The sequence below is a fragment of the Panicum virgatum genome, chromosome 7K (assembly GCF_016808335.1).
Source record: "Panicum virgatum strain AP13 chromosome 7K, P.virgatum_v5, whole genome shotgun sequence".
NCBI classification, from domain to species: Eukaryota; Viridiplantae; Streptophyta; class Magnoliopsida; order Poales; family Poaceae; genus Panicum; species Panicum virgatum.
This window is the reverse complement of record NC_053142.1, coordinates 35,730,900-35,753,845: the sequence shown is the minus strand read 5'-3', so window position 1 is coordinate 35,753,845 and position 22,946 is coordinate 35,730,900. Positions and strand designations below refer to the sequence as shown.

The 22,946-nt window shown below is 42.8% G+C and overlaps 3 protein-coding genes across 6 annotated transcripts; 1 reads left to right on the top strand and 2 right to left on the bottom strand.

Annotated features, from left to right (window-relative positions):
• Nucleotides 1-108: 108 nt before the first annotated feature.
• Nucleotides 109-1,224, bottom strand: LOC120641190. The gene is made up of 3 exons (XM_039917195.1): nucleotides 1,055-1,224; nucleotides 909-958; nucleotides 109-783 (listed from the first exon to the last, which is right to left on the bottom strand). The coding sequence occupies exons 1-3, from the start codon at nucleotides 1,152-1,154 to the stop codon at nucleotides 490-492; spliced, it is 444 nt and encodes a 147-aa protein (XP_039773129.1). The 5' UTR covers nucleotides 1,155-1,224; the 3' UTR covers nucleotides 109-489.
• Nucleotides 1,225-7,224: 6,000 nt separating this feature from the next.
• On the top strand, nucleotides 7,225-15,864 carry LOC120641188. Of its 4 annotated transcripts, none has more exons than XR_005662172.1 (20): nucleotides 7,225-7,505; nucleotides 7,587-7,659; nucleotides 7,736-7,858; nucleotides 7,965-8,134; nucleotides 8,465-8,623; nucleotides 8,894-9,040; nucleotides 9,160-9,223; nucleotides 9,756-10,060; nucleotides 10,831-10,959; nucleotides 11,065-11,178; nucleotides 11,266-11,352; nucleotides 12,590-12,712; nucleotides 12,839-12,932; nucleotides 13,019-13,153; nucleotides 13,400-13,534; nucleotides 13,719-13,867; nucleotides 13,947-14,078; nucleotides 14,444-14,767; nucleotides 15,086-15,331; nucleotides 15,547-15,820. XR_005662172.1 is itself a non-coding variant. In XM_039917192.1 (19 exons), exons 1-19 carry the CDS (start codon nucleotides 7,410-7,412, stop codon nucleotides 15,218-15,220), a joined length of 2,694 nt encoding a protein of 897 aa, XP_039773126.1. In that variant the 5' UTR covers nucleotides 7,225-7,409; the 3' UTR covers nucleotides 15,221-15,487. The 4 variants fall into 4 exon arrangements, 2 of the variants coding, with proteins under 2 accessions (XP_039773126.1, XP_039773125.1); XR_005662171.1 differs by having other exon boundaries at nucleotides 7,231-7,505; nucleotides 11,062-11,178; nucleotides 15,547-15,864; XM_039917192.1 differs by lacking the exon at nucleotides 15,547-15,820 and having other exon boundaries at nucleotides 15,086-15,487.
• Nucleotides 15,865-17,745: 1,881 nt separating this feature from the next.
• LOC120641187 (agmatine deiminase-like) lies at nucleotides 17,746-22,447 on the bottom strand. The gene is made up of 10 exons (XM_039917190.1): nucleotides 21,874-22,447; nucleotides 20,312-20,425; nucleotides 20,122-20,217; nucleotides 19,961-20,039; nucleotides 19,553-19,596; nucleotides 19,373-19,451; nucleotides 19,148-19,282; nucleotides 18,797-19,032; nucleotides 18,343-18,498; nucleotides 17,746-18,200 (listed from the first exon to the last, which is right to left on the bottom strand). Exons 1-10 carry the CDS (start codon nucleotides 21,967-21,969, stop codon nucleotides 18,111-18,113), a joined length of 1,125 nt encoding a protein of 374 aa, XP_039773124.1. The 5' UTR covers nucleotides 21,970-22,447; the 3' UTR covers nucleotides 17,746-18,110.
• Between the last annotated feature and the right edge of the window lie 499 nt (nucleotides 22,448-22,946).

Sequence of the window (22,946 nt, the reverse complement as noted above, 5' to 3'; positions counted from 1 at the left end):
AATGGCTGCTATTTGATCCGTGTTACTCTGCTGTGAGAATTTCTGAAGCGGGTTCTGTTGGCCATCGGCTGTATGCGAGCAGGCAACAGAACCAGATGACCATAAATTGGTGCAAATAAACGCATGGAAATCACCGAATCAGTTACAACTTACAAGCATATGAGCACACCTGCAAAGCTGATACTGGTGCAGCTGTATACACACTACATGGCAATGGCATCTATCCTCAACAAGCATGAACACCGGTGACAAAATTGCCCATCTGCACATGAATATGATTCATGCTATTTCAGTCTGGGCTAAACAGGTTGTTGCAGCTTGGAGGCTAGATCAAGGTTGGCCGGATGGCATTATTCAGTATAGGCAACTAAGTGTACTGACTCTCCTAATCACCTATAGGACTAGCAACTAAATCCCTGAAGGAGCTGCTAAGCTAGCTCTAACTATATGTACCGATCGAACTACCATGCCCGGGAAGCCTAGCTACATCTAGGGCTTCTTCACCTGAAACGGCTTGACGCCGTTGTTGATCGGCCGCCGGCGGCTCGCCTTCCACGCGTAGTCCCTCCGGAGCATGTTGTACAACTCGGCGGCCGCGTCGCCGTGCCTCCTCGCCGCGCGCATCTCCACCGTCCGCGGCCGCCAGCCTGCTGCCGAAGTCGCCGTCGCTCCCATGGTGGCTTTGGTTTCTTCTTTGTTCGGCGCACCTAGCTTCCGCCCTGAGAATCCCTTGCTGGCAGCTGAATCATCGGTCGACGCCGAGGCCAGCACCTTCGCGAGGTTCTGCAAGCAACCACCCAAGTATTCAAGTTAGTAAGCAATCAAATATCTCTAGCTCCGTGGATTTAATTTGCTTTAATTTGTGAACAAGGGACGGTGAGGGCAGCAGATTGGACGCTTCCACTAACCTTACTATCTCCTTCGCTGTTCAGTCCATTGTTTGGGTTCAGCACGACAACTGCAATAACAGTGGAGATGGACTCGTCAGTCGTCAGCATCAACGGATCAAGGAAAATCTCAAGAACGTCGTCAACTGAGATGGGCAAGAACTCACCGTAGCGAGCACTGGCGTCAGGGGCGTGCAGAGTGAGCAAGGAGACAACGAGTAGGACAGCTACAAGAAGACTCATTGCACTGGTTCTTCTGCAGCTCATGCTGTGAGATTTCTCCTACAAGCTATACACAGTTCGATTGGTCGTGTGTGTGTGATGCTCTCAGTTAATCAGTTTGCAAGCAAGGAGGAAGAATGGGCTGAAGAGGAGAGAGGAGGCAGGGTGTGGAGGTTGTTGGCCTTTTATAGAGAGGATGCTATGGTTGATTTGAATCTAGTACAGCTAGCTAGGGATGGATGATATGCAGTCAAAGCAAGCCGAGAAAAGGACCGAGAATATCTGCTGTAACCGTACGCCCGTGGTAGTTTTCTTTAACAAGCCCTAGGAATTGTTTATCGACTGGTCCTGATGGTGCCTGACTAAGGTATCGACTTAACCCAAGCATCCAAGAGTCTTCCAAGTTTGAACTTGCATGTGTGCTAGCTCTGCATACAATCATCGACTTCATCATGATCAAATGTGTTGGCAATGGAAACCCCAAAATGTTGACATTACAAACATTATTACACCGAATAAGAGTAAGGAATAACTTGAATGATTTTCTGAAGTCAAAGCTAACGCCCGTTTGGCATGGCTTCTCCATGGGCTTCACCACTAGCTTCTGGTGAAGCCTTGCCAAAGAGTCATTTTTAAAAGGGAAAAGTCTGAATTACAATCTCGAACTATCGCAAAAGTTCGATTTCAGCCTTCAACTACAAAATCAGATAACATAAGCCATCCAACTGTCAAAATCAGACAAATTTGGCTCTTGGAGTGGTTTTCAAGGTGATTTTAGATTTTTTAAAAAATTAAAGAAATTTTAGTTACATCTAAAAATCAAAACTAATTCATTTTAAATAAAAAGTTGAAACTAGTACCAAATTTTTTCTAAAAATATAACCTATCTATTATTGCTTTTATTTAAATCTTAGTTATTCAAAAATAATAGACATAACTACAAGAACCAAATATTATAAAAAATGAATTCGAATAACTGAAAAGTATGATGCCAATAGATAGGTTACATTTTTAGAAAACTTTTGATACCAATATCGTATTTTTTATTTAAAATGAATTACTTATGATATTTTTAGTTTAAAAATTAATATTTTTAATTATTACAAAATGGAAAACCACCTTAAAAATCATCTAAGGGGTTAAATTTGCCGGTTTCAATAGTTGGATGATCTTTGTTATCTAATTTTGTAGTTGAAGGTTGAAAATCGAATTTTTGTGGTAGTTCAAGAGTGTAAATTAGACTTTCCCTTTTCAAAATTGCTTCATCATCGAATCCACAAAGAAGTCGCAAGATGGCTTTGCCTATGCAACTCAAGCCAAAAATTATAGTTTCTTGCGGCTTCACTGACACTTGCCGTGGTCCTAAATGATTTAAAACATTTTGCTGAACGTTTTTCAAAATGATTTCATCTTTACCAAAGAAAAAGCTGCTTCGCTAGAAAACCGCAACTTTAGAGGAGCCGCAGCTCTCCCAAATGGATGGCACGATGGCCTCCGGCTGCACGCCGTGTACTATCGACGTGTGTGAAAGCTCGGAATTGAAGTCCCAGCTGACGAATGACTACTGTCAAGCGCTAGTACACGTAGAGAGTGTGAACGACAGACATTGCCTTTTTCGAGATTCGTATGTAGAACGGTGGGATACTAGGATCGGATCGGAGCATGTCGTAGCTTCAAGGTAGGGGGTATGTGTTGTCAAGAAGAAGGCTCGCTGCTTGTTTACGGCCTCCCATGCACGCGGCCGGCGAGGACGAATGCCGTCGCACCGGCGTTTTGGTTTCGAGAGCATCCGCCGCCACTCTGCCTTGCAGTTAGCTCTTTTTTCTTTTTTTCTTTTTTTGGTGAAAGCACTGCAGTTAGCTCTTCGAGACGCAAATGTCGGCACCGGTCGGTGCACACTGTACGCGTGCAAAAGTTCATGCATCAAAATCTGCGAGTACATAGTTATGTACGGGTCACCATCCCCTGTTTCACATCTGAACTGGTCTAACAGTGAGGCAGCAATTCAGGCCCTTCAGTTTCCAAAAAAATTTCTAACAGTACTTGTCACGTCGAATATTCAGACACATGTATAGAGCATTAAATACAGTTAAAAAAATAACTAATTATACAGTCTAACTGATTAGCACGGGATGAATTTTTTAAGCCTAATTGGTTCATAATTGGACATTATTTGTCAAGTAACAACGAAATGTACTACAATATCAAAACCAACAACTTTTCACCAACTAAACAGGGCAAATTAAATGTTGAGGTGGAGGAGAAAAGAAGAAGAGAGAGGAGAAGCGAGCTACAAGGTTGCAACTAACTTCGACACAAGAACCAAAAAAAAATTGTGAGAGAGACAAATAACTGAAAGGTTGGCTGCAAGAATTTTTACAGTCAATAGCTGGCTGTATTATTAATCTTACTCTTAAAACGTAATGATCGATTGGATGAATCGCAAAATCCGTAAATTTGATGGTTTTGAGTTCCTGTTGAGAATAATTGAGAGTAGTTAGTCATGGTACGCCTGTTAAGCGTTCCAGTGTGATCTGATTTTACCCCTCGCTGTTAAAGCAGGTACGGAGAACTCGACAGCACTTACCAGCTTCTGCCGTTTTTTTTTTTACCGCCAGTACTATAGTCTGAAGCACGCGGTGACCTGGCGGCCGCCCTCGCGCTCTCTCTCAGGTTCGGCCAGAGCACGAGCTGGAGCACGAGGGCGTTCTGCCACAAGAGCCCCGGCCTTGTGCGGAGTGGTGGGTGGCTTTCGGGAGCCGAGCTCGCTGCCTGCTGGTGCACTGGTGCTGGCCGCATGGCCGGGCGACGGAACGAGCGCGCGGCAGCCGGCGTGCCCCGTCGCCGGGCGGCCACGTGCCGGCCATCGTGCGCCGCGAACCGCCGATCCCTGGCCGTCAAAAAATTACGCGCCCCGGCTCCGGCTCCGGCGCCGGCGGTAAGCGGATTCCCCCAAGTTGTGCTGGCGCCGCCTGCACCGCGCGCACAGCCGGCTCTTTTTTCTAATCTCGGGCGGGGCGGGCACATTTGCTGCGTCACCGTGGACTGTGGAGGTAGAGCGCTCTGTAAATTTCACCTAGCAGATGCCCTCTCGTTCTTCAGGTTTCAGAGCGGCAAAGTTCCAAAGATGAGGTTCCCGCTCCCCGCGTGCATCTTCAGTCAGGCGAAGGAGGTACGGTGACAAAGTTTCAAAGACACAGTGGTAGCTGCAGGAGTTTCAGTGGAGATGCCGCATGTCTTTTAATTTCGAGTACCTTGGCTCGGCTAGGCAGGTGTAGTAATCATGTATTTTAACCCGACCTGCTGCGACTTATTATTAGCCAGCGGGCGTCAACGCATGCAGCTTGGCACCAGGATCATATACCTCACTTAGGATTCTAAGTATACCACTTACCGAGTTACCGTGCATCTCATGGATAGTAGTTTCTTCATTTGAAGCTATGAGGCGCGGTTTTATTTTGACCTAGCATAGTATTTGAAGTTAGACTTTAATTTGATCCCGTATTTTCTCTAATACTTGTATATAGTGATTGTAATGACACAATCACAATCATAAGGTATAGTAACTTTATAAAGGAATCCAGTGATATCTCATCTGTATAACAAATCTTACGTGTGTTCTATAAAGCTAATTGTTGACTAAAATTTAATAGGTTGAGCTTTGTTATAATGACTAGTCTATCACCCCGTGCTCCCGCACGGGCTAGTTAGAGATATCTAATAATTATCTATCTCAAGCTTTTTTAGCTAATTAAATATTCTAATCTAGTACTATAAAGATACACATTTACCATTATATAATTATGATACATGTGATAGATTTAGTTACTAACATTTTTCTCACTTTGCATCACACATCCATATGTGTTTGATATGTATTCAATTGAACATTTTGTTTGAGCTATGTGAACACCATGAAAATTAGTATTCTTATATCTTCTCTTATGCTTGAATATATGGTGACACACACATTATGGTTAGTATTTTATATAAATAATAACATAAATGATATATTAATAATGATAGAAATAGTAATTTAGAATTTTATAGTAATGCGCATTAAGATTTATTATAATAATATAATTTTAATTCAGATTTTGGGTTTATTTTAACTTGTTATTATGTTATCATTGGATAATATGTATAAAAATTTAAGGGATTATTTGATATTATTTTATTATAATGGCATAAGTGTGTAATTTACATGAAGATTACGAGGTTACTTTAGATTATTTTTTATAATGGCAGAGGTGGGTAATTTAGATACATGTTTAGTGGGTTATTTTAGTCTATTTTTATAATAGCAAAAGTGGGTAATTTATTAGAAAAAATAACAGATCCAATGACTATTATGATTAGAGTTGCCGAATTGATGGCCGGATGTTTCTGTTTTTTATAAGAATTTGTAGGATTTCTTTATTTTTTAGACTGTCCACCTAGGATCCTATGTGGCTTTACCTGGAGGCTTCAAAAAGAGCCTCCAATTAGTAATTGTAAGACTGTAAAGTATTAATGGTTACTTTCATGTACTTTTGTATTGAATTTTTTTTCTGTCTGTTGATCAATGAAAGGTATTTATAAAAATTAAATTAAATTAGTATTCGGTCCCATTTTTTGGTACTTAGTTCCACATTTTTGTACTAGGTACTTCCTATCTTGATCACTGTACGATTCTGTCAGATGAACGGTTCTTATTTTTTTCAATCAGTGTCAAAATTCACTAATAGGTTTAGATCTTCTAATACATGTGCATCTTATGAAAAATAAATGTAGGGAGTAGCACATTAAGTTCATGATTTATATACTCCCCTCCTCCCTCTCCCCCGATGCTCACGCTAGTGCAACTCTACGCCACAAAAAGGAGCGGAGATAGACCTTTGAAAAATGAAAAGGAAAAAGTCTGCTTTACCTCCCCCAAGTTTCACGAAAGTCTGATTTTCCTCCTCTAACTACAAAACAGGGTATGTTTACTCCTCGAACTATCCAAACCGGTTCAAATGTCCTCCTGAGTGGTTTGGAATTGACTTGCCGGCGGTTTTTCTATTTTTATTTTTATATTTATTTTGGCTAAATATTTAAAAAATCATAGTAAATTATAAAAAAATTATAAAATAGAAAATCTAATTTTATTAGACTCCACATGAGTAGACCTATATAGTAAATATATTATATAATATACTTTAGTACAAAAATTTTGCTATACCTTTAGATATATACTATTCTGTAATTAATTCATAGCTATAGTTTACATAGTCCAATTATGGTGAAATTTTTATGATGGGCTAATCATTATATGCTTGATTAGTAGTAAAAATTTCATGCTCATTGGATCATGTATGCCTGAGTTATAGATTTGTCTATGTTTAAACATAGACAAATCTATAACTCAGGCATACATGATCCAATGAGCATGAAATTTTTACTACTAATCAAGCATATAATGATTAGCCCACCACAAAAATTTCACTATAATTAGACCAAGAAAACTGTAGTTATGAATTAATTATAGAATACTATATATCTAAAGCTACAGCAAAAACTTTGTTCTAAAGTATATCATATCATATATTCACTGCATAGATCTACTCATGTGGAGTCCAACAAAATTGAATTTTCCATTTTATGATTTTTTTGTGATTTAATATGATTTTTTAAGGATGAACCCAGGGTCAGAACCTGTCAGGGAGGACATTTGAACCGGTTTGGATAGTTCGAGGAGTAAATATACCCGGTTTTGTAGTTAGAGGAGGAAAATCAGATTTTCGTGAAAGTTGGACGAGGTAAAGCAGACTTTTCCAAATGAAAAATGCTGAAATCCCTAGATCCAATGCTTACAGCTTACACTTCGTGAGTATATGCATGCTGAATAAATTTATTTATATAAATTAGGCGTTGGCACTTTGGAGATGGCGGTGGCAAATTCATACATGTTCTTGGCCTTTTCAATTTTTTGATTAGAACTTGAAGCCCATATTTCTCTGCTTTATGCAACCGGCAGCCGCTCGATGCGTGGGCTGCCATATCTCCTATCCAGCTAGGCGACACATTTTACATGCGCCGGCCCACAAAGGATCGAGCCCAGCTGCAATAGGCTCGCGCGGCCCGTAGAGCAAGCAAGCCCTGACTTGCTCTCTCTCCCCTCCTGCGCCGCCGCCGCCGGTGGCGCGCGAGAGCAACGCAAAACCCCCCCTCCGACAGCCGCCGCCGCCGCCGCCATCTCCTCGACCACCCGAGTCGCGACCCCTCACGCCTCCAAGAGCTTGGTAGTAGCTACGCCCTGCTTTCTCTCGCGCCAGCGCCATGGGGCGGCCGAAGGGAGGCGCGGCGGCCTCTTCCTCCGCCTCCTCGAAGAAGCCCAAGCCCAAGCCGAAGCAGCGCGGCGGCGTCGACTTCAAGGTAACCTCATCCCGCCGATTCTCGGCTCCCTCCGAGCCCTGGCTCTAGCTCACTGCGTCGAGGCCTTTCCGGCGGTTGCAGAAGTACAAGCACAAGGTCGGGCGCAAGCTGCCGCCGCCGAAGAATGCCACCAGCACGGAGATCAAATCCAAAAGTAAGGCCAGCGGAGGCAACCCTCTTTTTTTCTTCGTTATCCTGCAATTTGAGGTTTGACTTGTGTGCGCGTCCAGCGATCGTGCTGCCGGAGCAGAGCATGGCCTCGGAGAGGGCGGGCATGGCGGTGAACAAGCGTGGGCTCACGCTTCGGGAGCTTCTGCAGCAGACGGCCCACTATAATGCCAATGTGCGGCGAGGTGAGCTTCCTCTAGTCTGCACGGTGACCCATCAGATAAACTAGCATGCAGTCTCGATGTTTTGGTAGTAGCTGACTGTTTATATGCTACCATCTTTATGCTGAAGCTGCACTGAATGGAATCAAGGACATTGTTGTCAAGCACCCAACAGAGCTTAAACTGCACAAGGTTGCTATAATTGAGAAGCTGCAGGAAAGGATATGCGATACTGACAAGGTGGTCCGTGAATCATTATACAGTATACTGCAGTCTATGATCTTCCCATCTTTGAAAGAGGTATTTCTCCCACTTTTAACAAATTGCTGGATTACCAACAAAAATATTAATTGCAACAGTTATTGTTGTTTCCTGCTTCATGCTCTGGTGATGATTAATCTTGCTCTCATGATATCATGCTCTGTAACCACAGTCTAATGCCTGCTTATCCATTGCATTTGTAAATACATCATAATCTATCTCTTTCGTTACTGCCATTCCATGCACCAGTCTTGAATTGTCTACTTTTTTTTTGCTATTCCAATAACCATTGAAGCGCTCTAGTTCTGATTGGTTCAATTTTCTAGCTCTGTGATTTTGGCATCAAATGTGGACTTTTTTTAATTGCAGGATAATGCTATATCGACCCGGAGTACACTGTTTCTGCTGATGGCTAATATTCTGAATGGAATGACCCATCTATCTATTGATATCCAGTTAATGGCTTTCCGTTTTTTGGAGCTTGTGGTTCTCAATTTCCCATCGTCCTTTTCTAGTTATGCTGAACAGGTAAGTGGGCTGCTGTCACAGTATTGAATGTGAGTCGTCTCTATTGTTCTGGGAAAATTATTTTGTTAAGAGATATATTGTATAATTGTGCTCTTTAATCGATGGTACTTGTTTCTAAAATTTGCATCTGTTAACTATCAGAACTAATCTTGTATTCCAGCTTTCATCAAGTAGTGAATGTATATCATTGGATGTTTCTCACTCCTGCTAGTATTGTACACATGTTGTCCAATTAATTGCCACTTTTATTTGCATTATTTTTTCTGACAGGCTTTCAACAACTTTATTGCGGTACTGAGCAATGATAGAATCAACCTACATGATAGGAACAAACTTAACAGTGTCCTTAGTGGGCTTGGACATTGCCTTTCTTTGGTTGCTAAAACGATGGAAAATGATGATATATCAAATCGACAGGTTTGTACCATGAACTCATGGAACTGTCATTTATTTAAGAAGTTTCTTCCTGACATAACTTTGTTAAAGTCCATCTTTAACTATACTCCATTGTTAAAAGCTGCGTTCATCACCTATAGGTTCATGACCTCTCTGCAAGGGAACTTTGGAAATGTACCTCTGATGAAGATAACTCAGTAGGCAGTTAAGTCTTTTATACTCTCTCCTTTTCTTTTGCTCTATAATCTATGTAGCTTATGTTGTTAAACCACCTTGGAATGGCATAAATATTAATTGAGTTGAATGTTTATATAATTACTAATAAGAGGTTGCCTGAAATTAAGTAGACAAACAACTTAGCTTTTGCTACATTTATTCTTGTTTTTTATGGTACTTCCAACTTGCTGGCCTTCCTGAAATGAAGAGCAAAATACCGGATGCCTCTATCAGTATAGCACTCCTGTTTTTGGTCTTATCATTGGATTAGTAAGTGTTTAACCTGGATTCATGTTAGTTAATTGATTTGTTTATTGAAATTGTTGTGGTTTTAATTCAGAATACCAAGAAGTATGAACAGTATTTATAAATATAAATATATCTCCCTTATGGATCATAATATAAACAGGCAAACAATTTCTGCGGCCCTTCCAGATTCCCAGTCATTTTTTACTTTATGAATCATTTTGGCATTCATCTAGGTTATTGTTGTCTTATATGCTTTTTTTCTGCACTGCAGGAGCATTTGCAATGCCCAATTTATTAGTGAAGCTTCAGAGCCTTGTCCAAATTCTCATTAATTCTGTAGAGGTTTCAGCCTCAGAGCTCTGTGCAAAGTCAGCTATTGATGCATCATCAAGTGAAGCATTGTTATCAGCCCTCCATTGTCTGGATATAATATGTAGGATATTTATTCATGAAGTGAAGAAACCTCAGTTAAGATTTTCCATATCCAAGACTCAGTTTGGGCCTGACTGGTTGAGAAGTTCCTTATTGATACATCTAAAGAATTTATGGGGCGTGAAGCGTTTGTTTCATGAAAAGGTAAAAAAAAAATTCCCTTGATATTACCACCATGTTTTTTTACTGAATACCTTCTTGTCAAACAAAAGAGAATCATGCTAGTTTTATTTTTCCTTGCAAAAAAGAAGAAATATGCCAGGATTTCATTTGCTTGACTTTGGTAGGGTGATCGCTTTGATCTACGGACATAGTACCTTATGATAGAAATAAGGAACTCTAACATGTGTATTAATGTATGCTAGAGGCTCTTAGCTAGTGTCTACCACTCCTTTTATCCTAAACGTCACATATTTAAAAATGGTGGGAGTACTATGTTTGTATTCTCTTGTATTAATGTATAATTGCATATGCTTGAACCTAATCAAGACAAGATTAAGCAAGCTTAGCCAGCTGAGCTGAAGAATTATAAAACTCCATTCCCAAGTATGGTTCAAATAGCTTGTTGAGCTTGAACATTTTTGGCAACTCTACACGCATCACAATTTTTCATGGAATCTGTTCTCGTGTTTGAGCATTTTTTTTTGCTGCAGTAGTATAAGTCGATGAACATGTTAGTTGTAACAGTAGTAAGTCTATGAAGATACTTGGATCGTGAATTCATGATTCAGCAACTATTTGGCTGGACTTTGTTGCTGATGATTCAGCAACTGTTTGTCCAGAGTTAACTTTCTGGTTCAAATACCATTGATTTGCCCTGTTCCAAATTTGTAGTTGTGTAGTCCTTAGGATAAAGTTCTGGTTGTTGAATATCTTTTGCATATAACTTTTTGTGAATTTCTTTCTCATGGCAGGAAGACGGCAAATTTTTCATTTTCAATTTGAAGATTGCTGAAATCTTTCTGTGCTTGAGTGCATGGATAGATAGCACAATGTTTCCAGCTGAAGAATTTTGCCATTTTGTATCTTCTCTATTCGCAAAGGTTGTTCCTTGCTTATCAGTTTTAACTGCTCATGTTCACCATTTTGTGACTAGCTTAGGGATTTGCATTATTGATTTGGAATTGATGATCTTTTTGTTTTAGCAGGCAAAGACACTTCGCAATAAGGATCTCATGGAAATGTATTTGAGCCCCATTATAACTTGCATACCGGATCTTATATTCAATGCCCCAGATGACTCAAAAGAACATTTGTTGGAGGTATGTTTGCTTTGCTTTGCTTTTCTAGTCTGTAAAACATTTTATGTTATGACATTACCAAAATAAAAACACTTTGTTCAAGTGCAGGCATTTACAGATGCATTTAGAGGTTGCAAGGTGGATTGCAAGCTAATCTTTCCATATTTGGATGCAGTTGGAGAAATGCTGCTTCCTGTAGGTGCCTTTATTTGACATTATGCTAAGATTTCCATGTTCATGCTTAAGTATTAATTTTTCTGTATTACATGTACAGTGTTTTGAACAAGATTCTTTCAAACTTCTAAAATTTGACTACTAACATGAGAAAATATCATCATAGATTGACTCAACCATAGTTCTTAAGGCGTCACCTAGTCGTCGCCTAGGCGGTGAGGCTCCAAGGCTCCAAGGCGTCCTGGACGCCTTGCCTAATTCATGTCAGGAAGGGATGGAGGGAGGGAGAAGGGAGAAAGAGGACGAAAACCGATCAGCGATAGCAAGATGATGTTGTACCTGCCGTCTCCGACAGTGCTGCGCCTGGGCAGCACCGTCTCCGCGCCGTCCGGCAGGGAGGAGGAGCGGCGGCGCCATAGCTCCATCTGGGGGTGGCCGCGGCAGGGAGGAGCGGGGGCACTGGTGCTCCATCTGGGGGTGGCCGCGGCAGGGAGGAGCAGCGGCGGCGCTGGTGCTCCATCTGGGGGTGGCCGCGGCAGGGAGGAGGACTGGCGGCGCTGGTGCTCCGTCTGGGGTGGCCGCGAAGGGAGGAGCGGGCGAGTGGCGGCGCACGACAATATAGGGTAGGGGGGAGAGGGTGGGCTGACGGGAGGAGATGAGTAGTTTATGGGCTGGTAGTGATTTGGTGGGCTGGGCCTTACATTCTTCCTGGGCCTTTTCCCTTTTCTTTCTTCTTTTCTCATTTCTTTTCCCCTTTATACTGCTAATTATACTGCTAATATTCTGCTTTTACGTTGGTGTATGGCATCGCCTCGCCTCGCCTAGGCGTCCAGAGGAGGTAGGGCGCCACACCTCGCCTCAACGCCTTAAGAACATTGGACTCAACTACTTACTGAAAAAAGTAAAAAATATGTTCTTCGTAAAAAGGTTTCATCATACTATGTTTTCATATGTTTTTGCTAATACATCATGATAGAGTCAAAGTTGTCTCTTAGAAACCATGCCAGGTCTAAGATGCCATTCATTTTTATACATACTCCAACCGTAAGAAGTAGGACTTGATGGATGTCTAGTCAAAACCACCAAATTGGTGATGACATGCAAGTAACTCTGGTCCATGGTATCAATATGACATATGCATTCCCAGAAGTGATTCTATGTAAAAGATAATAATCACCTAAAACTTCTTGGCCTCACAAAAAAATTGTGTGGATCCTGAGTTATGATGTATAATATCTTCCCCTTTATATATGTTTAGGAGAAAACAGGCACATGGTTTGCTGAAGACGGTTCAGGCGTGCTGGGCTATCATGACGTGTGGATACATGAGTTACCCCGAATTTTGCTGCAATCAATTGATAAAGCCCCCTCAGTTACAAAGGTTTGCCATAGGTTTTTGTTATTCACTAACAATCGTTATGCTTGGCAATGATATAGAGTTGGTATATTTGTTGATCATGTTAAACCTTGTCACTTTTCTACTTTCTGATCACATGGATTCTTTTAGGTTGTTTTGGAGCTTCTTCTAAGAATTGGACAATACTTTCCCACATTGGACTGTGAAAACCTGCGTCCCTTCATAAAGTTATTTGGTGTTGAATGTAATTACCACTCAACGATCATCAATGTCTAAGTTTATTTATCATTTTTTTTAAATTTTTTTTGAATTGATGTCTTTTACTGACAGCATCATCAGGAGCTGTGGAGCTTGGCCCTTTTGTTAACCTAGCTCGTGATTGCCAAGAACTTGCCACTTCATGCCTTTATTACTTTCCCAGTCTGCTCCCTGACATAATTGGGCCATTGGCCTCGTGTTGCTTAAGTAAGACGTTTTTCTTAATCTCTGCTTGATTGTACTCCCTCTGTTCCAAATTATAACTGTTTTTGGCTTTTCTAGATACATAGTTTTTGCAATGTATCTAGACATAACGTATATTTAGGTACATAGCAAATGCTATGCATCTAAAAAAAAGCTAAAATGACTTATAATTTGGAATGGAGGGATTAGATCACTAAATTCAATTTTCTTGTTGAAAATTCTGAGTAGTCTATAATCTATGAAATTCAGGTGATGCACTGGAACCCCTCGTACTGTTCAGGGTCGTTGAGGTTCTACAGTCAACATACAAGGCTGGTAGTTTACAGATAACAGAACTACTCAGTTTTTTGTTGCTGCTAATGGCAAGATTCAGAGTTCATCCTGGTGATTACTTGAACATCCTTTTCCGCTTACTGTTTTTATGCTGTCTGCTAGTGACCATTCAAACTTTTGATTACCTTAGCTGAACCAATTATTTTCTATTTTCCTTCAATGGTTTTAATTTTTTATTGGTTATTTTAGCTGAGACTTTCTTCTCTGACAGCTGTATTTTACTTTGTTGAACTAGGGGGTTTAGTTACTTCAGGGAATCCTAGTAAGGTCTCGAATTGGGACACTTTCAAGTCGTTGAATCGTCTAATTTTAACTTCCCTATCTGAAATGGGTGATGGCTCTCTGGTCCTCGAATTGATGTGGAATAATTTATCTAATGCGATTGTGAGTTTCCTAAACAGTGGTTCCGTTCCATGTTTTATCACCACAACTTTTGAACTCACATGTCATTTGCTTACTGCAGGCTAAAAAACCATCGATGCATAACATGAACGGCTTGTTTAGAATTATTGTTACACTTGATGCAGGAACTAATAAGCTCATGAATGAAGATGCCGTAAAGCTTATAGCTGGCTACTTGGTTGATGCTTCTTTGGTGTGTAATTTTCCAAATTTTAGAGCTCTGATAGCAATTTCAGTATGTTTACCTTATTTTGCTCCAAGGCATAGTATTTCATTCAAAAGCCCAAAAGGGTGGTTATGTTGACACATCATGAGTATAGATCGCAGTTTCTCAGATAGTGCATATTAGAGTGAAAAGATCACAAAGATTGTGTTATAACTTCCAATGCGTGCATTACCTAGGAAGTCCCAAGATACAGCGCATTGAACACAAAACACCACTGATTTATTTCGTGGAAATGGTTGTTGATGTTTCCCAATTTCTTGTGATTGTTTTCTACTGTACATGTTTGGTTCTAAGTAGGACTTTACCTCAACTCCTGTTATGTTTATCTGCAGGATCTGTCTAAGACCATTGAAGGTGGTTTTCAACCTGATAAGACAAGATTATTTCAGTACTTTATCAAGCCCTGCACCATCATGTTTGACAAGAATGACAAGGTTCTTTGCAGCACATTGGAGATGCTTAAGTCTTTTATAACAGGAGATGATCACCTGCTTTCATCTCTCTCCAACTTTAACTACCCAGGAGAGCTATCATGTCGAGTTTGTGCTGTCACAACCATACTCATCTTCTTATGCAATGACCGGAAACTCCATAGGAATCTTTCTTTTGGCAAATCAGTTATTAAAGGCATCCTGGATTATATAAGGCATCAGCTGGTAAGTGATAATTAGCAATAACAGAAGCTGTTTTGTTTAATTGTCATATCGTTTGATGGTTTTCAAATTTCATAGTGGTTGAATCACTTTTCAACTTCTTGTTACTTTGAGGGTATCTAGGAAAACAGATATCATTTTGCTTGTTGATATGCCAAATTGCCAAGTGATTATATACTTCCTAGCTTAAAAAGAAAAACTTCTTGCTAAACTAAATCGGTTAATTGATTTATCTTGCCCAAATGTAGTTGTGGGAGTTTGGGACAAAATACTGTTTGGAGTTTACCTAATTGTTTCACTTTATGAAAATTCTTGGTTCAGGGTTCTAGTGGGCCTAATGTGACGTATGAAGAAAAACAGAAGTTAAGATCTGCTTTCGAGCAACTGAAGACCAAAGCATTGCAGTTGAACTGCTGGGATAGAAGTGAGCTGGAAGGGCTGTCAATCACAAGATAACGTGAGTGAAGACATGGTTGGGGGTGGGGGCGTTTGCCATTTTCCCAAAATGAATCACACATTCACACTTTCAGAGTTCCAGCATATATATGTGGCCCAGCTGTTACCAAGGTGGGTGCCTAGTCTAAAATGCTTATTTAAACGTACCCATAAAGAACAGCTTTAATTTTCCCGTATAGTAACACTCAACGAACCTGTTACCACCCATCAGTTCACCGGTGGGCAATAGCTCTGAATTCTGAAGCATGAATCTTTCAGTAGATCTATAATGATCTTGCCTGTATGTAGTTTGATTACTTGCCCTATATGTTCTTTCAATGACAGAGGGTGATCTGAAGATGGGTGGTACGGATTCCTAGAGCCACTAACCAAGAACTGAGCAATCCAATGTTCATATCGCATCGCTTTGCTGTTTATTAACCAAATGTAGTCATGGCAACCATTTGTTTTCGCAAGTGCCTGAAACGCTAGTCACCAACCCAAGTAAGGCAAGTAGGCGAGTCGGAGATCGTTGGCTGTGGTCGCTTCATAGACGGTAGGTGAACCCTGTATGCCTGTACCACCTTGTAAATGCAGAAATTTTGATATGACGTTTTACTTCGGGCGTTCAGTCTCATTGGCTACCCAGTTCGTTTCCTGCAGAAGTTTGGGCACCTTAGGCCAGTCTCAATGGGGGATTTCATATAGAGTTTTATGACATTAAATATCATCAATTTTGCGGACATGATAAGGAGAGAATGATGGAGTTTCATGGGATGTGAGGAGAGTTCTATCATTATGAAACTCATCTGACACAGTTACCTAGTTCTAGTCTAGGAGGTAAGTGTACCCATACAACTTCCACTGAAACTGGTCTTATTGACCTGCCGAGCATTATGACTTGATCGGCTGCCGTAATTCAGTTGCATTGCATCATGAATCCTGGGCAAGGTGCACCCGACGAATCCTAGAGTTTATTTACTCTGTCTCTAACTACCCGGCTGATGCCACGTTGCAAGTGAAAGGCTGGCACGAAAGTAACCAGCCAACCGTCTGCCCGCACCCAAAATTTCCAGCTCCTGAGGGCGGCACATGAGACCTTGGGGATCGACACCCAATGGTTTCAACATCTGAAATCAATGGTTGGAACTTGGGGACCAAGACGGCCAAGAGTTCCAAATGCACGGCGCGCTCGTGGTAGGCAGGCGGCGTGCTTGGTACGACGGCTCCTCCGTCCTCTTCTGTCTTCATGGCTCTCCGTTTGTTTATTTCTTCTTCCTCTTTTTTTTTTGGGTGTTTGTGGGTGGGTGGGGGTTGGGACCTCATCTTCCAACAATTCTGCTGCTTGCGAGTTGCGACATGCGAGAGGTATGCTTAGGCTTTTGCATCTCAACGCACGTGATATGGCGGTTTTTTTTATTTTTTTATTTTTATTTCTGTTTTTTACAAAAATATATTTTCGATTTGGAAATTTACAGAAATATACCCCGGCCGCCCCGCTGCCGGGCGGCCGGGACTTGGCTGCCGGGTGGCAGGGACTTAAACACAAAAAAAAGAAGAAAAAAAATTGCAGACAGGTCTCTGGGGCCGGTCGCCCGGCAGCTGGGCGGCCGGCCCCCAGCCCTATATAAGGTGTTGGCCCCCTCATCTCCATTTGGCTTACTAAAAATCCAGAAAAAAAGAAAAGAGAGGGAGGGAGGGAGATGAGGGGTGAGGGAGAGGCAAAGCGGCGAAGCCCTGTCGGATTTTCAAGGCGGCGACTTTAGGTAACTAAAATTTTCTACATTTTATAAATAAATTATGTTGTAATTTTTTTTTGAAACAGTAGATTAGCAATCAGTTCAATTATTGTTAGGAGTGATTAGTGGTACATTTAGATGCAGTTATTTATAGTGATTAGTGTTGATATAGTACATTTAGTGTTAGATTTAGTATTAGAAAATACTAGAAAATTGTTAGAGAAGTATTAGAAAATAAAAAATGCAAGATAATATTAGAAAATTGTAGAAAATGTTAGAAAATTATAGAAAATGTTAGAATTTTTTTAGAAAATGTTAGAAAATAGTTTAGCAATCAGTTTAATTATTATTAGGAGTGATTAGTGGTACATTTAGGTGTAGTTACTGATAATGATTAGCGTTGATATAGTATATTAGCAATCTGATTGCTCACTTGTGATTGCCAGGGCTCAACACCATGACATCCTCAGGATCCATTGTAGTGATGCAAACGAGGGGTGGTAGAGCCGGCCGCCCAGCTGCCGGGCGGCTAGGGGGCCCGGCCGCCCCGCTGCCGGGCGACCGGCCCCAGGGACCTGTCTACAATTTTTCTTCTTTTTTTTTGCGTTTAAGTCCCTGCCGCCCGGCAGCCGGGCGGCCAGGTCCCGGCCGCCCGGCAGCGGGGCGGCCGGGGTATATTTCTGTAAATTTCCAAATCGAAAATATATTTTTGTAAAAAACGGAAATAAAAAATATAAAAATAAAAAAAACCGCCGTGATATGGCGCTCGCTCGTCAAGCCCAACACAAGCGGTGCAGCCCACCAGCATAGAGAGGCACGACGGCCAGACATGCCGAACCCGAAGCGGCTGATGGTGATGGATGCCCTCAACGTGTCCACTCACAACCAAGGCACCAACAGAGGATATCAGCGAACATCATCATCCATCAACTGGCCGGGCCGGCTGGCCGGGCCGGTCGGCAGCACAAATTTCAATGCCAAAGGTGCCGCCTGCGTGGCGCCTGAACATTTCACGTTCGTCAACCAGCTGCTGACAGGTCTTATTCTTCCCACGAATCGTCGAGCTCGATAACGACCGGAGATCGATACTCCTACTACAGTACTACTGGTGCTCCTAGCATGGCACGTCCTCCGTCGCCAGCCATCGCACGCGTCGACGTCGACCGTTGCGCCTACGACGGGCGCACGGGCTGCTGCTGCGTGATGCAGTGGACGTTGCCGCCCCCCAGCACGATCTCCCGCGCGCCCTCCACCATCACCACCTGCGAGCCAACAGAAAGATCACGGGCCTCGTCGCGTCATCCGAGCTCAAATTCGAGCGAAACTGCAGTGCCCCGCCCACACACCAACAACGCGACACGAAAAAGGAGTTGCGATGCGCAGTGAGTGAAAGGTTTTTACTACCTCGTGGTCAGGGAACGCCTTCCGCAGAACCGCGCACGCCTCCTTGTCCCACCTGTCGTCGCCGAAGGCCGGCGCCACGACCCCGCCGTTGGCGACGTAGAAGTTCACGTACGAGGCGGCCAGCCTCGTGCCCGGCTCCCTCGCCACGGCGTGCCCCTGGAACCAAACCCAACCCCGCCCAGAGCCAGAGGATTCCTCCATGTTAGTAGGGATCAAGTTATATATATTTTGGATATGACTCAGAAAGTTTGGTTAAATGAATTATAATGGTATTGTGCGTAAATAATTTGGGAGAAGAAATGAACTAGAATGATATACTATCGTAATTAATTAGTTGATCTAAAAACACTATTATGTAGCCACTTGCATCCTTAATCGTTAGCAAAGCGCTGAGATCAGCACTGAAAAGGGCATGTGCGAGCGACGGTTGAGTGTTTAGAGCTGTGATACTGACCGTTGAAAGAACGCCGTCCGCTTCTTCCTGTGTCATGTACAGAGGCCCCGGGACGTGGATCTTCACCACCTCCAGGTGCCGTCCTTTGGCGTCCACCGATCGGGTGAGAACTGACAGCGCCTCGACCGACCGCTCGTACTGGGGGTCCTTCTCGTCATCCGTCCAGGACAAGAGGATCACGCCGGGTTTGATGAAGCAGCAGAGGTTGTCAACGTGACCGTTTGTGTCCTCATCACCTGGGAGATGGTCAGAATGAAGCTTATTTCTCAGCAAGGCAAAATGTCTACATGTGGGAAACAGAAATCTTTCACAGTCGACATCTTTAAGAGTCAAAGGACTTTTCTTGTTTACCGTACAGCCCACGAGGTATCCAGATGACCTTTGTGACCCCAAGGAAATCCTTCAGCTCATTCTCTATCTCTAGTTTGCTCATGTTGGGGTTTCTGTTAGGATTCAGCAAGCATTCTTCCGTTGTGATGCACGTACCTGTTGAAATAGGACCGTTCGTTAGCAAGACAACAGTGGCAGATATTCAGAAGCTATCTGTTGTCTATAAATATATGACGCAGCCCAGACCTTCTCCATCTACATGAATGCTTCCACCCTCGAGAACCATTTTATGCGAAAACCTAGGGATCCTCTCAATCTCAAATATCTGAAATCCATGGCCGAAAGAGTAAAGTGAGCTATAAGTACAGAAAATAGGTTAGCACAAACATCAATTTCTCTGCAGCAGGGCTCAGCTCAGTTGCTTACTTTCTTGGCAACATCGCTGTCAAGACTCCAATCATCATAAATTCCTGTAGGAGAAGTAGAAAAAAACCACTCATTTTCGTGAGAAGAAGTTAACTGACATTTGGGCTCACTCATCGACTTGTGAAGTTATGAAACTCTTATTCTAAAAAAAGATTAATTCTATGCATGCTTTCCTAGAGCAAATTAACCAGACCCACACCTCACAACTACCTTTGGAAATCACTTGCCGGTTGCTACTAAGAACAGTTATTTTGTTAAGTATGGATTGACAATTGGAACCTTTTCGTGAACAGGAAGTTATTTTGTGAAAAAAAAGAGAACTATCATCAGACAAAAAATATAATTGAAATAAACAGTTTGATAAAAGTGCAGAGCAATCATGCATAGTTCAGTTTAGTAAAAACATACCTCCCCAGGCATTAAATTGCCAATCGATTCCTGCTATTGTCTGTTTTTCGATTCCTGACTCAACTTTCCGGGTGATAAACTGAAAACAGGAACACTATAAGCAAACCAAAACATCAGACAGTAGATGATAATAGAAGAAGGCAAAGATTTAAGTGGCGCACAGTGGGCCCCATATCACGGAACCAGGAATCATTCATGCTCATCTCAGCCACCCTGATGTTCGTCTGATGTTCCATCAGCTTGTGGACATTGGGGTACTGCCAGTGACAAAAAAAAAGTGAAACTGAATGCTCCATATATGCTAATGAAGCATTCTACAACTACAACAGTTGAAAGGAGTCAATCTGATACCTGCTTGGCACTTGCACATATTGTGACGGGCTCAAACTTTGAAATGGCAATTGCAGCTCTCGCAAATGTCTCTTGAGCTGGACCAGCATTCTCCCGCCAGTTATCTGGACGCTCCTGACATTCAAAGAAAATTGAAAACGCCTATCATGACAGTGCACTTGGAGATGCTTAAATAAAAGCCTCATGGGCACACTCACAAGCGTGGACAAAAAATGAGCAGAAATTATTAGGACCATTTTATAGCTATCACTATTCTTTTGCTAAATTAGCATCATATTCAGTTTAGTATATAATGGTAAGTTCCAGGATCAGTTTATTTATGTATTTGTCATAGATCATCACCGGCATATTATGATAATGGTATATTGCACATCAGTGTTGGTGTGCCTATTACCGAGAAAGGAAACCAATCACGTCCTAAGAATCTACAATACTAAACTTCGGATACTCTGTTGATTCACTAATGGCGACTTAGTCAAATACAGCACATATCGCTGTTACGGCTCAAGATTCCAACAACAAAATATTCAGGATTCCAACTCCACACGCCAGTAGTAATTGATCAGTTGATAAGGCTGCCGAGGCGCTAACTGCTCCCAGCAAAGTGCGAATTGGAATATACGGCCAGTTTTACAACATTAAGACACTGACCAATTCGTTTCGCAGTTCAAGAAAGAGAAGCCTACAAGAGTAGCAGGCTTTAGGACCATACTATTCGAAAAGCACTGCGGCCGCACATGATCGGCCGCGTTGATCCGGAGCCCTATAGGCCCTGTTTAGTTGAAAAGCAAAAAAAATTTGCGAAAGAATCTTGCTAATTTGAAGTACTAAATAAAATCTATTTATAAATTTTTTTTGCACAGATGAGTTGTAAATCGCGATACGAATCTAATGATACTAATTAATCCATAATTAGCGAATTGTTATTGTAGCATCACTGTTGCAAATCATAAATTAAGTAGCCTCATTAGATTCGTCTCGCGATTTACAGCCCATCCATATAAAATATTTTGTAAATAGACTTCATTTAATACTCCATGTATATGTGTCAAAATATTTGATATGATATTTTTTTTTGCGATCGCGGGGTTATGGGATGGAAATAAACAGGGCCATAATCGGCCCCGTTCATCCGGGCTGAACCACTGGTGTATGCAGTAACAAGCTAAAAGGCTAGTTTCTGTCAGACAAGTCTTGGTGGCGCAGCTAGCGCGATGGAAAGCATCATCCTACTTTCATTTTTCTAAAAAGCAGGGTCATATATATTCTGGAAAAAGGCGAGAGCAAATCGCACGCGCACCGCGGAAGATTTACACGAAAAGAAACTCATGACTCCTGAACTGCCATCCCACAAACACAACAAGCAATCGTTTCTCAACACCCCCCAAAAAAAGCACTTTCGGGATGAGAATCGGATTCCAGCGTTACACGGATGACCGGCCGCAAACTAGCACCGAATTGGAGAGTGGAGACATGAAGAACATTGAAGTAGCAACTAGCAACACGAAGAAGCAGGGCAGATCGGAGGGGAAGAAGCAGGGGAGGGAGGGAGGAGTACGTACGGGCCATCCCATCCAGCACTGCTCGTGCGGCTCCCACTCCGCCGGCATCCGGAACCCCATCTTCGCCGGGCGGCCCTCCAGGATCTTCGCCATCATCCCTGCCTCTCTCTCCCTCTCTCGCCAATCGATCTAGCCGCGAATCGACGGAGGGGCCTCGACTGAAATCTGCCAGAGCCCCGAGCTGCGGCACCGCTTTATATAGAGCCGCGGCCTGAGACCGAGGGAGACGAACGGCAGGTGGATGAGGAGAAGCCGAGGAGGAGAGGGCCGTGAAGCACGTGACGGCGTTCGCCTGCGATGGCGCCGAGGCGCTGTTGGCTCGTCTGCCGGCGGCGTGCCAGCCTCAGTGCCTCACTGCGCGGGTGGGGACGACGAGGAGCGACGGGGCAGGTGAATCCCACTGGTCGGTGGGACCGGTGCCACGGAGATGCGGCTGCGACGGGAGAGGGCGGAATCCAACTAGGCCAGGCCACCGGTGCGCGCGCCACGTGGTCACCGGAGGGCACGGGACCGGCGACCGAGCGTGGCCGCTGGCCGGTGCAGGTAGTGCAGCCCTGCCACGACGGGGATCGGGGAATGCACGTGTTATTCTAGCTCAATTTACACGGTGAAATGAAATGCAAGGACAAAGGCGCGGCGAGGAGGATCCGAATGGGGTGGGGTCGTGGGGATGGCCATCAAAAGATCTAGCGCACATGTTATTTGAGCTGAATCTGAACAAGATTAAGAATGCAAGGACAATGCTTAGTTGGTGGATCGGATGGTAGGAGCGGCTTAACGGTGGCGGGATCAGAGCAACTCCAGTAGAGGTTCTAAATTTAGGTGAGCAAATATCTATTTAGAGCAACTCCAGTAGGGCTATTAAATTTGGATGAGCAAATGCCTATTTAGAAGCTCACTTCTAAATTTTACACACCTAAATATGGGCCTCCACTCTAGCAGGCTGAGTAAATTGGGCTTCCATTTTTTTCAACTGACAACTGACCCTGTCATCTCCACTCCCAGTGAGTGGAAACCGCGGGTCGCGTATACCTGCTCGCGACGCGGCGCTTCTGCCGCCGGCGCCGCGCGGT

What these genes read in the sequence shown, in the direction of transcription:
- LOC120641190 (XM_039917195.1), bottom strand. Translation starts at nt 1,154, where the DNA reads ATGAGCTGCAGAAGAACCAGTGCAATGAGTCTTCTTGTAGCTGTCCTA. An exon ending in TGACGCCAGTGCTCGCTACG is followed by an intron (nt 959 to 1,054) that starts GTGAGTTCTTGC and finishes CTGTTATTGCAG; the next exon opens with TTGTCGTGCTGAACCCAAAC. An exon ending in ACAGCGAAGGAGATAGTAAG is followed by an intron (nt 784 to 908) that starts GTTAGTGGAAGC and finishes GGTTGCTTGCAG; the next exon opens with AACCTCGCGAAGGTGCTGGC.
- LOC120641188 (XM_039917191.1), top strand. Translation starts at nt 7,410, where the DNA reads ATGGGGCGGCCGAAGGGAGGCGCGGCGGCCTCTTCCTCCGCCTCCTCG. An exon ending in CACGGAGATCAAATCCAAAA is followed by an intron (nt 7,660 to 7,735) that starts GTAAGGCCAGCG and finishes GTGCGCGTCCAG; the next exon opens with CGATCGTGCTGCCGGAGCAG. An exon ending in TCTTCCCATCTTTGAAAGAG is followed by an intron (nt 8,135 to 8,464) that starts GTATTTCTCCCA and finishes TTTTAATTGCAG; the next exon opens with GATAATGCTATATCGACCCG.
- LOC120641187 (XM_039917190.1), bottom strand. Translation starts at nt 21,969, where the DNA reads ATGATGGCGAAGATCCTGGAGGGCCGCCCGGCGAAGATGGGGTTCCGG. An exon ending in TCCGTGATATGGGGCCCACT is followed by an intron (nt 20,040 to 20,121) that starts GTGCGCCACTTA and finishes TCCTGTTTTCAG; the next exon opens with TTTATCACCCGGAAAGTTGA. An exon ending in CGGACGGCGTTCTTTCAACG is followed by an intron (nt 18,499 to 18,796) that starts GTCAGTATCACA and finishes GTTTGGTTCCAG; the next exon opens with GGGCACGCCGTGGCGAGGGA.